A 14137-nucleotide genomic window follows, 5' to 3' on the forward strand; every position below is an offset into this window, starting at 1 on the left:
AGTTATCACAAATGGTTTCACCTCTTAGCACTGTATAAGGTAGGTCTGAGATGTGGAGGTACCTGATTCAAAAGCATGTCATTCTGCAGCCGCTCTGAAATCTTATGCTGATAGTTTCTCAAAGCAGCTCTTCAGAGTGATGGAGAAGTAGATGTTACTCTCGCTGTGCTCAAGGTGCATAAATAAATGTAAGCGAAACTACAGTTTACACAAACTCAGGCAAATTAACAAAACATTTATAAAGAGTATCTGACATAGCATCACACAAAAGGTACACTGTTGTTTTTTGTTGCTGTTAAGGAACACACTACAAAATTTTCAAACTAGGAAAACTAACATAAAAACCTTTCTTCAACAGTTCTGTTTCCTGTTTCAAAAAGCCATTCTGAAAGAACATAGTATACATAGTGTTTAAATGATCGTTCATGCAGATCAAGTGTTGTTCCCTTACCCACGTGTCTCCTTTCAGGGTTTGAACTTTGTTCAGAAAAGTCACAGGCCAAGATGAACAGAGTTCACTCTAGAACTCTTACCGGCAGATCCAACCAACAACATACTACATAGCTACAAAATTGTGTTTATTGAAAAAGTAACTTAGTTTTGATCAATGGCAGTTGTGTGAATTGGGCTCTACAAATCAACCTCAGGCAAATTGAGAAAGGTTTGGAATCAGCTCTTAATTTCATCTTGGGCTCAAAGATAAACAAGGAGTAATACTTGATAAAATTACAAATAAATTGCATCACAGGAAAAAAGTGACTTTGAAAAGGGTCATTCGGTCCATCTCCTCTTTCAGTACAGACTTGATGCTATAATGGCTTGAAATTATTTCAGTTACAAGGTATTTCTGAAGTATTTATTAGCCCCTCACATTCCTTACATAGCTAACATTTAATGTGTATGTTGTTTCTTAATCTAAGCTTTTTTTTTTTTAAACCTTTTGTAGTTGATGTGAACTGGAAAAGCTTTTATTTTGCCTGAATGTGGAACACACAGATGTTTCAGAACATCCTTTATTTGATGCATCTTGCAGTTAGAGAGAGGCTAGTTTGCATAAAGAGAACCTCAGCAAATCAGCAGTAGTAACAGAGCTACAGTCAAATAAAGTGTGAAATGGACCCAGTGCTAATACATATAAAGAGGGTACTGAAAAACTTCTAGGCTTCCAGCTTCACCGACTCTAGAATGGAACGTGCTTCTTTATACTCTTCAGCTTCTTCCAACTCTTTTTCATTTTCCTGGAATTAAAAACAAAATTTTAAATACTTCAAAAATAACTGACATTAGAATGGATTTAGGGAGGAAATACTGAAACAACACGGGGCATTGAAAACACCAGTTTTACACGATTCATAGCACAGGTAATTTCTTTTGTCCTATTTAAGGTGTGCTATAATAGCTGTTGTGTGAGAAGATCTGACTTATGTATACTTTCATTTTATTCTCTGAAATAAAAAACAAGGAAAGTGCAACTGGAAGCAATAACAGCAAGACTCAGAACAGGAACACCATTAGAAAAAAAAACTTTAAAAGAGTTTGATAATTGAAAAAAACACAACTACACAGTTTATTTTAACAAAAGCTTTGAAGGTGTGCTAAGAAAATAAAACAATGTCTAAAAGACTTCCAAATTCTTAACAATAATAGTAACTCTCCACATTTCTAATTTTAGGTTTGTGTAGCATGCAGTATAGATCAATAGCATTGCTTCCGCACGCTGCTGAAGCCTAGACAAACTAACAGGCAAGTTACAAGTTGAATGACAGAAGGATCCTAAATCTTGCCACATCTTGGGCATGCTACTCAAGGACAAGATGCTTTAAGCTTTCCGTTCAGATGGGATTTGCATTTTAGCCATCAAATATGTTTGAAGCTTAGTTTACAGTATGTATTTTAGCCTCACAGAAGCTTTTACCTGTGTGGTACAATTCTTGGTTAAAACTCAGCTTTTAAATAAACAGAGTAATATCCAAGCCTAGTATATTTTTGGTCAGTCTATTTGTATATTATTTATTCCCAAAGATATTCGTATGTTAAAAACACCCACCACAATAACAAGTAGCTTAACCAGTACTCAGCAACAACTCAGCTGTTCTGTTGCTTATGTGTAGCATAGTAAAAGCAGTAGACAAAATGTTCTGAATATTTCAGTTCACTACAGGACACGCTAGAAAGACTACCTAAAGCGAGTGAACTCTTTTTTCCAGTCATGCAACGAGCACAGGAACTTGAGATTTCATTCTAGCAGTTTAGTATTGAAGTGCATGTGGGGTATAAATCCAATTATAGACTGTCTCTAGTACACTAATACACAGAATTTTCACAGATGGAAGACCACGTCTACATAAGCAGATACCTCAGCTGGACTGCAGAGGTATGTTACAGGATGCCAGTCTTTGGACCTGCAAAAGGTAATTTTCAATCCAGTTCTGTTCTGATGCAATTGCACTGCAAACAAGCATGTTTATCCATTTCCAACAGACAACTCCAGCATTTACTGGGAGGTGGGTTTTGATGCTATACTTACTAGTAGTTGAGTGAGATCTGCATGTGCAATTTCTAATCTCCGCTGACAGTCTGGAATCATCATTCGAGACTCTTGTAAAATCTCAACCTGTGACAATTGGAAGCCAGTGAAATCAGAATGTACTTCACAGAGGAATGTTATTTTTGAAGATAATTCTTTACTCTGAAAAATTAACCAAATCATCATCCAGCATCACCCAGGAACTTTAGAAGAGTTGTACCTATTTTCTGAATAAAAGACATTCACTTAGCATAATTGCTTGAAACTCTGTTAATTTACAGGACAACACCATTTACTTTGTGCTTAATGAAATATAAAGTATTAAGCAGAAAACAGTATTTACCATATTTTTCCCATACAAAAAAGTACAACCTTGTAAGCTTTCCATACAACATTTGTTAAAAAAGGCTATTTAAAACAAACTTTATCCTGCTGTCTTGAAGCAGCTTCATCCAAAATGGGATCAGCTGGTTATATAAATATCTCCTGCATCTTTTGGGTAATAAAGAAAAACAGTGTTCAGATAATACCACATAGAGATAATTACTGCATGAAAAAAGTTATTGAGTTATTGATCACATTGTGTGCGCGCCGCAGGAGGCTCTGACTGAAAGACAAAGGTAAAGAAAAATGAAAAGCAAAGACCAGCAGGCTCATATTTTTGATGCTTATCATGCATAAAAAGTTATTACTTATCCTTGTGCTTCATTTTAGGAGAAAGATTATTCTCACCATGCACTTTGAACAAAATTACTAAACTGGCACCCCACTGAATCTGAACACCTAAAGAAAATAACTTCAGATTTATATAAGGGAACATTTATTTCATGGACCGTTTCTGGATCTGAAATCTAACCATTGAGAAGAAAGGATGTGCAGAGTTGTTCAGGAGAGTTTAATCTGTTTAGAAATAAAAACTGGTTAGTTAGATATTTAAATATGAACTCTCTTTCTGTGTTCCTGATAACCTGCAATGTAAGGCGTTCACATCAAATAGCTCATTACGTTCTATCATTCTTGTGCTCTGATTTCCCTCTTGCTGTACTGAAGGGAGTCAAAGCGAATACTGTCATCACATATTGGAAGAAAAGGTGTGGCTAAGAATGTTCTATGTGTACCAGAAGGCCTTTTGTTGTAAAACATAACCTTCATGTACTTAAGTGTCATATGTTTAAGCTTTTTGTTCAATGATTTTTTTACAAAAACACTGTTTTTCACTGATTTTTATCAGTGTTTTTAACTTCCTTTCACAGAATTTAGGGCAAAATTCATAAAATCATAATGGTTGTAAAGACCACTAAGATCATCTAGTCCAACCACCATCAGCCCCTCACCATCACAGCACTAAACTAGTGCATTCAGTGCAATACCTACCCTTTTCTTAAAGACCTTCAGGAACAGTGATTCCACCACCTCCTTGGGCAGCCTGTTCAATACCTCACCACTCTTCCTGAGAAAAAAAAAATTCCTAATGTCCAACCTGAGCCCTCCCTGGCACAACTTACCTCTTGTTCTATTGCTAGTTACCCAGAAGAGGCTGACCTCCACCTTGCTACAACCTCCAGATTTGTTAAAGCAAGGTAGGTGACAGACATTAGAGTTAAGCACCCACAAATCCTAATTCTCATTAACATTAGTTTCCTTCTAAGCATTCGTAGAGTCACAATGGTTGGAAAAGATGTCTAAAAGCATTTAGTCCAACCAGGCACCTGCCATCAATGCTGCCTACTAAACCATGTCCATACATACATCTACGGTTTCCTCATCTCCAGGGACAAATACAGGTTTGGAGTGTATTAAAAATAAAACACTCTGCATATTACACTTGGAGCAGTAAACAAATAAAGGCTTGTAACTTCTACAGAATTAGGTGTGTCAAACTACATGAGATGATGATCTTTGCTTTGTGTATCACAACTTGGTTCTCTAAAAAATGCCTACAGGAGTTAGAATGTCCACAGGTGATTGGGGTGACATTGCTAACTTCTTGTGTACTTCAAAGCTGCTAGCTAATGCGAAAAGTAGTGATTTATTTTATACATGCCACTGAGTAAGCAATCTGAAGTAAAAACATACAAATTTAGAATCTGAGTGCTGTAGTCATGGTTGCTGTAAGAGAAGAACAGAACTACTCCAATCATTCAGTTTAAAAAAGAATGACTGAGATCAAAAAGGCTACCTGAGTTTTATTTGCATTTGCCTGCAGTTAGGCAATAATATGAAATGGAAAAAAGATAAAGACTGGAGTTACATACAGTAGGTGCAGAGGATTGGAGAATGGAGCAGAGATTCCCCATTCCTTGTGGAACCAAGATTAATTATCAAACTACTTATGAAACTTTGATAACTTCTGTACAAACCATTCTTTTTTCCCAGTAATACTGATTGTCCTTGATAAATGTTTTACTGTTGCAAACATGTATAACAAAACAGAGTGAACAACTCAAAAAATTAGATATGCCTAGGTTAAAGAAATAGTGTTTGCTAACAGTTATGAAAATTAAAGAACAGCTCTCTCTTCTCCCCCAGCACACTCTAAAAGCTTTCTGACTCAACTTTAAGAAGTTTAAACTGTAAGCATGTCACAGAGGAAATTTTTACATGAAACTGATCTAACTGCAGATAGCCATAAACATCTTTAAGATTTCTGTGAATTACAGTACTAAACAGAGGTATCAAAAAATTGTAGTAACTGAAGTGCATTTAAATAAATTATTATTATTAAAGCAATAAAGCACAAAAATGTACAGATAGAAGCAAACTGAATATGTTGTCAATAAGTGCACATAAGACCGGAAGAGTTACTGTGACTACATTGAGAATGATGTCCCAATTCCTTTAATAGTATTGAAAAAAACAGTTATATCTTTTCAAAGAACCACAGTTCCAATCCATTATTTTTCAGGACTGAGCTCATTTTGCTAAGGGAGCAGATGTTTGGCATCTTACAAAGGAAAGCAGTCTTCTCAGAAGTGACGGAGCTTTCTAACTGCTGGACTGTATGTAACCTATCTACTAAACACGACGTGGATTTTTCATTAATTGGATCAAATGTCAAAGAACTGACGTGCATAATGCAATATCAATAGCATTTAGTCTGTTTTCCATAAATTCCACATTGCAGTGACTCATAAAGCAGGACTAGAAACAGAAAAGCCAAAGAGATGCGAACACGCCAACCTATCATTTGATTGAGTGGAAGGGCACCATAACAAAAATCAGAAAAACATTTTACACATTCAAAATAAGTACTCAGGCTAAACATGACTCCACAGAAAAAAACTGAGACTCTGAACATAAGCTGTGCTTTAGACATAAGCAGCTTTGATTTTAAGAGGTCCCGTAATAGAAGCTCAGTGGCAATATTTCAACTTACCTAGGCAGATCAGAACTATTTATGAGCATCAATACCAAGAATTCTGTAACAGGAAGCAGTTTTGCCCAGCCTAACTGACCTACACTGTATAACTGGGACAGATTTTATAAGCTTCAAGGAGGTTCAAGCAGCTTTTGTTTTTCTTTTAAGCTGACCCACAACAAAATAAGAGATTTAGACATATGCAGATCCACAAACAGTTTGAAAACGAGAAAACTCCTGTGGGGCTGTCATTCCTTGATCTTAGAAGAGAGATAGTCTAATTAGCTATTAGGTCACAAGTTATGATGACAATAATGCTTGGTATAAAAGGAGTGGTGTTCTAAACATACAAGGCTAAGAAAATCAAGAATGTGAATGAGTAATATATAGATATATATGAATTATATGAACACATGAATATGCATGTGCACATGTTCATTTAAGTACTGCCTTAGAATCATACAACCTTTGACTGTTGCACAAATGAAAACAAATAATAACATACAATGAGTTAGGTTGGAAGGGACTTCTGAAGGTCATCTAGATTAAGCCCCCATTCAAGCACAGTGGCACAAAGAAGATCACAGAACCACCTGGACTTTTGAGTTTCTCCAAGGAGGAAACTCCACAATCTCTCTGAGCAATCTGTGCTAGTGTTCTATCACCTGCACAACACAGAATTACTCCCTGATGTTTACACAGAACCTCTAACATTTCAGTTTGTGTCCCCTGCCATTTGTGCTGGCACTGAGCACTGCTGAAAAGTGCCTTGTTCTGTCTTCTTTGTATCTTTCCCTAATGTATTACAGACACCGGTGAGATCCTTCTAGACTCTCAGACTTTCAGCTCTCAGCTTCTTGTCACAGGAGAGGAGCTGCAGGCCCTCTACCATCTTGAAGTCACTTTATTGGACTCCCTCCAGCATGCTCATGCCTCTCTTGTAATAGGGGCCCAGAACTAGACACATCACACTGGGTGAACTGTGCCAGTGCACAGAAGAGGGGAGAGATCGCTTCCCTTAACCTGCTGGCAGTGTTTTGCGTAATGCAGCTGAAGATACTATTAATCTTCTTTGTGGGAAAGGTATTTTTTCTTAACTGTTTCAGGTAATAGTCTGCTTTCCTCTCAACACAGCAAGAAAAATACTGCTGTTTCCATTAATATGTGAGGAAAAGTGGTATTAGCAAGACTGTATGTACTCTGTCACACAGATATTAAATTCTTTGTCAAGTCCATTAGATTTTTAATTCATCTGGAAATGACACTGCATGAGAAGTAATAGTTATCTTGCAGATCCAGATTAATTAAAAAAATGAAAATGTATTATCAGTAAAAATGCTCACAGATAACAAAAACTCCAAAGATGACCTGCAGTCCCACTGAGAGGAAACAAAAGTAGGTAATTCAGATATTTTGCATCTTCTCATGCCTTGATGTAAAAGCACTAGGTAGAAAAGGATGTTATTTGTGCACAGGACCAAACAGTAGTCACAGAAACACTGGAAACAGTTGGTTTCTAATATAAGTCACTGATAAGTGACAGCAGCATAAAGCTGCTTACAGATGAAGAAGAATAACAATACTCCGTACAGTAAAACTGCATTACTTCCTACAGTCAGAAGCATTAACAACCTTTTACAGAAACTAAATTCAGGATATGAATTTAGAAGAATACTTTGGAAGTTATTTGAATTTTCCCCAAATTTTCATATAAAATACTTGAGCTCAGTTTATAATGTCTGTCTTCAATTTAGTACCTTATTAAGATACATAAAACTTCCTCCTTTTCTCTCATAACCTTTTTTTTTCCCATAAAATACTGTTCTTTTATTACATTTTTTTTCTGCCAATTTGAGTCACATAAATAGTTCTATTTTTGAATTTTTCATCCACATCTAGACAAAAAAAAAAAAAAAAAAAAAAGTAATAAGAAGAGTGCTTTTTTTTGTTTGTTTGTTTGTTTGTTTGTTTGGTTTTTTTTTTTTTTTTGTTTGTTTTTAATCAACTGTAATTAACAGGAAAGAAAGGACTTCCCTGCTCCATAATGCCAGAGATTCTTTCCTGAGATACGCAACATAGCTCTTGCCACTGTTCTACAGAAGAACTGACACTGACACTTTGTTACAGTGCAGACACATGCTGAAGTCTGCCCATGCCTTATGAACAGCATCACTCATTTCAAAGTAAAACTTTCAGTAGTCACTTCCAAGCTATTAACCCTAATTTTACTGCACAGTTCTAAGAAAGCTAAGTGAGAATAGTTGTACATTAAAAGGTACACAAAGGATCAAGAATTTTAAGCATTCCTGCACCAAATATGGGTTTATCTGTCTAAGCATATGTGTTTCAGCTGATAAATCAGCTAAAATAGTACTTTAAGTTACACCTGTAATCTCAAATGGTTGAATTCATTCCTATCTTCTCCCTTTAAGTTTCAAGAAAATCCCTAGGAATAGTCAGCAAGAATTCACCAAAGGGAAATCGTTCTTAACCAACTTGCTCAGCTTCTTTGATAAAATCACCAGCCTGGTGGACTGGGAGTTGTATTTTCTACTTGGAACTCAGTAGGGCCTTTGACACTGTCCCCCACAACACCCCAACAGAGAAGCTGTTGAAATATGGGCTGAATGTGCAGCCAGAGAGGCGGATCAAAAACTGGCTGAACAGCTGGACTTGAGAGGGTAGCAATCAGTGATGTAAAGTCTAGCTGGAGGCCTTTAGTAATGAGCAGAGTACTTCAGGGGTGAACACTGGGTCCAGTCCTGTTTAAGATCTTCATTAATCTGGACAGTGGGACAGAGCACACCCTTGGTAAGTTGTAGACAATACTAGAAGACAGACAGATACCTGAGAAAGTTGTGTTACCATTCAGAGGGACCTTAACAAGCTCAAGAAATAGGCTGGCAGAAACAAAGTTCTACAAAGAGAAGTGCAGAGTCATGCAGGTAGGGAGGAACAACCCCAGGCACCAAGGCTTGTTGGGGGCCACCCAGACAGAATGATGCTCTGCAGAAAAAGACCTGGGGGTCCAAAGAGCAGTGCATCTTTGCCACTAAGATGCTTACTGGTATCCAGGGCTGCCTTAGACTAACTGCTGCCAGCAGGGTGAGGGACATGATCCTTTGTGCTCTACTCAGCCACACCTGAAGTGCTGCATCCAATTCTGTGCTCCTCATTACAAGAGAGATGTGAAATTATTAGAGAGTCCAACAAAGGGCCACAAAAATGATGAATTGGAACGTGTATTCTACAAGGGGCAGCTGAGTGGGGGTGCTGGGACTGTTCAGCATAGAGAAGATTCTGAGGGGATCGTACCAGTGTCTGTAAAAATCTGAAAAGAGGGTACAAAGATGGCAGATCCAGGCTCTTTTCTGTGGTGCCCAATGGCAGCGTAAGAGGCAATGGGTACAAACTGAAACATAAGAGGTAAACATCAGGAAGCACTTCTTTATTGTGCAGGTGATGGAGCAGTGAGTTTAGACCATATAATCTCCACAAGTCCATTCCACCCTTTCCATTCTGTGATACTGTGATCCCCCAAATACTACTTTTCCTTACTGAAACAAATACTATAACCATATTTGAAAATAAATTCAGATTAAGAATTATTACCTAAAACCATTTCCTGAATATGTAACTTCAGAAGTACTGAAGAACTGAAGAAAATTCAAAATCCATCCAAAATATATCTTTTTTTGAGCAAACTCTCCTGATATGGTACAATTTTGATTAGTGAATCAGATCTGACTCTATTACAAGAGTACTCATTCTTTCTAGGCTTCCAGGTTCTTCATGACATAAAGACTTTCAGTCTGCAGTAGTGATATAATAGAACAGATACCATTGGAGGACTTGCATTAAAGTGAACCAGGCAATTGTGAATGAATTGAGGCTGTTCACTCTGAAGTTTTCTGTACCACACTCTGAGAATGCCTTCAAGTAGCATGTAACATTTCATTTCACAACAAAGATTTACAGACTTTGTTGGTTTTGACTTTGATGATTTCTTGCTTATCACTGAAGAAATATCATGGTATAGTCAAATAATTGTTAACAATTATTTTTTAATTGTTAACTTACTTAATTTTTAAAATTTAATTGTTAATAATTGTTAATCAGATCTTCAGGAAGACTTCCTTGGGATTCTCAGCCAGTGGTGAGGCAGAGACAGCTTAGATTTATAAATACAACATCTTCCAGAAATTCCATGCTTGTGTTTCTCTTCTGTATCATAGTGAAAACAAGACAAGACATATGCACATGGAGTGAAATCTGATTTTATTTCACTTTGTTCTAAAAGGACTTTCTCTTATCTTTTTTGTTGTTGTTTTTTATTTTTATATTTAATATCACATTGTTCTAAGACAACTGGGAAAACAGGAGGTTTTGTAAGGTGAGGCTGGACTCATGTCAGGTGAAACCTGCTTACAGGTAAAAATAATTTTAATGTAGTTTCAGTTAAGAATTAAGAAAAACTATCTTGGAAATGCTTGGGAAAAGACATAGCTAAAATATAAATTTATATAAAACAATTAAAGCCAGGAGTTATATAAGAATAATAAAATAAAATATTTGGTTAAAAGAATGTAAAGGTCAAAATAAATGTAGGCATGCCAAACTGCTGTAAAGAATGTAGGTGAATCCCCCAAACCCGAGCTTTCTCCTCACTGACAGGGAAACTTGGCAATCCTCTGTCTTCTGAAGGGGCAGGTACCAACTGTCTGACATCACTGTCCTTTGCAAGAAACCTTCTAAAAAAAAAAAATCAGTTCATACTGTAATAATGACTCCAAATCACATTCTTGAGCACATTAAAACTAAAGTGTGGATCCTGCTTATTAGTGCCTTCATAACAGTAGTAACTACTAGGAGCAGGTGCACACCTATTGCTCTCTCTTAGAGATCTGTGTTTTTTAAACAGTGATATTAGCGTAGACCAGAATTGAAAGGTTTCTTTGTGTTAACAAGCCTTGTCACTTTACAGTAACATTTGCACTTATCGCTAAGCACTTATGTTAGCTAACTACATCCAGAACGTTCATTTTCAGATTGCCAGTAGATCTGAGAAAGAGTCTGAGACAGCCTGATACACAGTGTTAGCAATGGCCTTTCTGATACCAAGTGCTAAGTGATACACAATCTCCTTATAATTAAACAGTTTTGAAGGGCAGGAAGTTTTTTCTATAAATGTATGCTGTGACTTCTGTAATTGGCAGGTTTTAGTTTGGAGCAGCCTGGGAAGAAAAAAAAGTACAGGAGTTTCTTTTGTTTAAGACTCATTAAATCAAAGCAAAAAAGAATTGTACAAGTTTTAGTATGGTTTACCTGCTTTTTTATTCCATAGTCATCACATGCTTCAGCTTTCATTTTTTCAATCTTCTCTTCTTGTTGTTTTGCTTCTTTTTCATACATAACTTTCTCTTTTGCCAATCTGCAATTACACCAAGTGATTGTGTCAGTGTGATTCCACCACAGCAAGAAGTTGCACTATTGATGGCAATATTCCTGTTAGCCCAAAAGCTGCAGCCATGTAACATAATACATGACATTATATGACAAAAAAGGTTCTTAATCACTGCAAAGAAGTGCATCTAGGAAATGCTGAACTTAACTATAATATATAATAATTCTTATAAAAATTATTTAAATAAAAATATTTTAAAATATTCTTTGTAGGCTTATTTATATATGTAGATCATTCCAAAAGTAAGCTTCCTATTTGTTTCCACAGAAACATGAACCAAGAGCACAATAAGACTATTTGATAGAGCAAACTCGGCTAGAAAACACTATTTTCAACAGTTACTACCATCTGCTATGCATTTTCATCAGTGATGAGCAAGGGCCTGCACAATGCATTCACAGAAATGTGTACCATTGGGCTCATACTTGGGAGCAGGATGCTTTTTGCATGAGCTTATATTCAAGAGTAATGTATGTTTCTGCCCTTCTTATATTGCCAACAGAGATAAATGCAACATACAGCTAAAAATATGTGCAGCAAATTTCCGTTTTGCTTTATCAGTAAAGTTTGATGTTATTAAGCAAAAGCAAACCATGAATACCACTTAAACTGGCCAATGTAAAAACACGTGCAAGTCTTAAATGTGGATAAGCCACCAACAAAACTGGTGTCTTCAAAAGTTAACTTTGAGAACAATAGTTGAAGTCCATTAGACTAACTTGAAATTCAGTTTTGGATTCAAAGTGAACATTTTCCACAGGCATAAGCAAATAATGAACAACAACAACAAAAAAATACTGAAGGTCGAAAGGGAAGATTAAGGTCTAAACTGATGCCCTGCAGTAATAGTAACATAGTAATTCCATTATCAAGCTTAATTATTTGTTGTTATTGCAATTTTGTTCTTACATCTCCCACTTTGTTACATATGTTCATTAGGTATATATTGGATTATATAATTCTAGAATTCACACCAAAACATCCTTCAGGATTGGGAGAACAACAAAGTAATGACCAGCTAATTCAGAACCAAAATGAACACCGGGATGCTACTACAAACCTGAAAGCATGGCAATGAAAATCTTTTGCCTAACAAGAGCAATCATCAGATCAGCCCAGAGTAGATAACACTGTTTAAGAAGAACTTAATAGCCAAAAGAACATAATCAGATCCAGGAAGCAAAGAATGTATTATACAAATGAAAAGAGAATAAATAAAGGTCTTGTAGAGAGCTTCATGGTCACGTTAGCACATCAGAGCAAATTAATTCCTAATTTGTCACAGTTAAGTGCTCCACTAGAAGTGCCACTGAGGACAGTCAGTTCAGAATGGTACTGGCAGGATAAGAACACTTTGTGAACTGAAACCACCACTGTCCTGATAGTATAATATAGCAATAACCCTCCCTGATTTTTTCATAATCAAAAATTGTTCTGCCAAAATAGTTTTACGCTATTGTTCCAAAAGTTGATTTAAGTTGGGCTGTGGCAACACACCTCTGACCTAGATTAAACACCCGTGGAATCACTCCAGAGAGGGTCTTCAAGCCTTATAAAGAACCTTCAGCCATGTGTAGGGTGTGTAATCTAGGCACTGTCTACGCCAGCTTCTAGAAGTCAGCCAAGTACCAGCTTTGAAAAGTAGTACTGGGGAAAGATAGCACCCTAATTACCAATAATAAAGACACTAAATCAGTGACTGTAATTCTAGCTGCTGGAACTAGTTCCAATATTAGCATCAGTAAATATTGATTTAATAGAGGATGAGTTAACTGTTTGATCAAGGTTGGTTGATTTAATTCAAGGCAATATTGTTTGCTTTGCTATTTTTAGATTCCAGAAAAGAGTTAGTCTCAATCAACATCTGAGATCTTTTTGAATGACATCAGCAAATTCTCTTGAGTAAGCGAGGGGTAGAGACAATAAAACACAGGCTTTATGTTGGTCCTGTTAGTAAGATGTATGTATTTATTACTGAAACTAAAGACAATTTGTACCACTAAGCAAAGCTTAGAATATTTTTTTAAACCTAAAATAAAGGGCAAAGTGTTAGTTAAGTTTTCACTTCATGTTTTTCATGCACACGTTTCCCTCTCAATATATTAACTTCTCAGTTTGACAGCTACTCAGGGTTGCTGACTTTTACTTAAAGGGAAAGGACTGAATATTCTGTTTCAGTTTAGAACTAAATTTAACTTAATTTTTTTGCCCACCCTTCTCAGGCCTGGGTACTTACAAATTAGATCTGTATTTATGTACCTACTCCTATTTCTGCAGAAAACTGTACATTTCAGAAGCAGAACTTGAAACACTCTGTTTCCAAAACATTAAATCTGAAATATTATACTGTTTTCTGCATCAGATTTTCTATATTCTCCACTGCAATTTGTTGAGTAATCAAAATTTTCCAATTTAACTTTCCATTCACCATGCATGCAATTGAAGGACTAATGCTAATACTATTTTAAAAGTTCTCATTCTAAAACACTTTCCTACAGTGGATTCTTAGTCTAAACGCCATGAAGAAATTTCTACTGAATATGTAACTACTAGAAGATGATAAATAAAATCAATAGCTTTCTTTCAAAAGGTAAATGAAATTTTACAGTGGAGTTAATACTATCCCTTAGAAACTTCTTCATTGAAAATTTCAGCAAAATTCTGCACAGAAATACCAACATGATACTTTCTGTTGTTGCTTTCCCATTGTTTTGTTTTCCCTCTGAAGTATTAAAATGGATACTAATTCAGAATCTTTTATATCTGGAATGATTATACAGGAAAATGG

General features: G+C 36.1%; 1 protein-coding gene across 1 annotated transcript in view; it reads right to left on the reverse strand.

Moving 5' to 3' along the window:
- Positions 1–215: 215 nt before the first annotated feature.
- The window catches only part of TBCA (tubulin folding cofactor A), a 32914-nt gene continuing 18992 nt past the window's right edge, over positions 216–14137 (reverse strand). The window contains exons 2-4 of the mRNA XM_052670212.1: positions 11211–11316; positions 2528–2614; positions 216–1238 (exon numbers count right to left, since the gene is read on the reverse strand). Of these exons, the coding sequence (XP_052526172.1) occupies positions 1158–1238; positions 2528–2614; positions 11211–11316 (274 nt within the window). The 3' untranslated portion in view covers positions 216–1157. The remainder of the gene's footprint in view (positions 1239–2527; positions 2615–11210; positions 11317–14137) is intronic.

Source organism: Tympanuchus pallidicinctus, unplaced genomic scaffold (assembly GCF_026119805.1).
Source record: "Tympanuchus pallidicinctus isolate F22 unplaced genomic scaffold, pur_lepc_1.0 scaffold9, whole genome shotgun sequence".
NCBI classification, from domain to species: domain Eukaryota; kingdom Metazoa; phylum Chordata; class Aves; order Galliformes; family Phasianidae; genus Tympanuchus; species Tympanuchus pallidicinctus.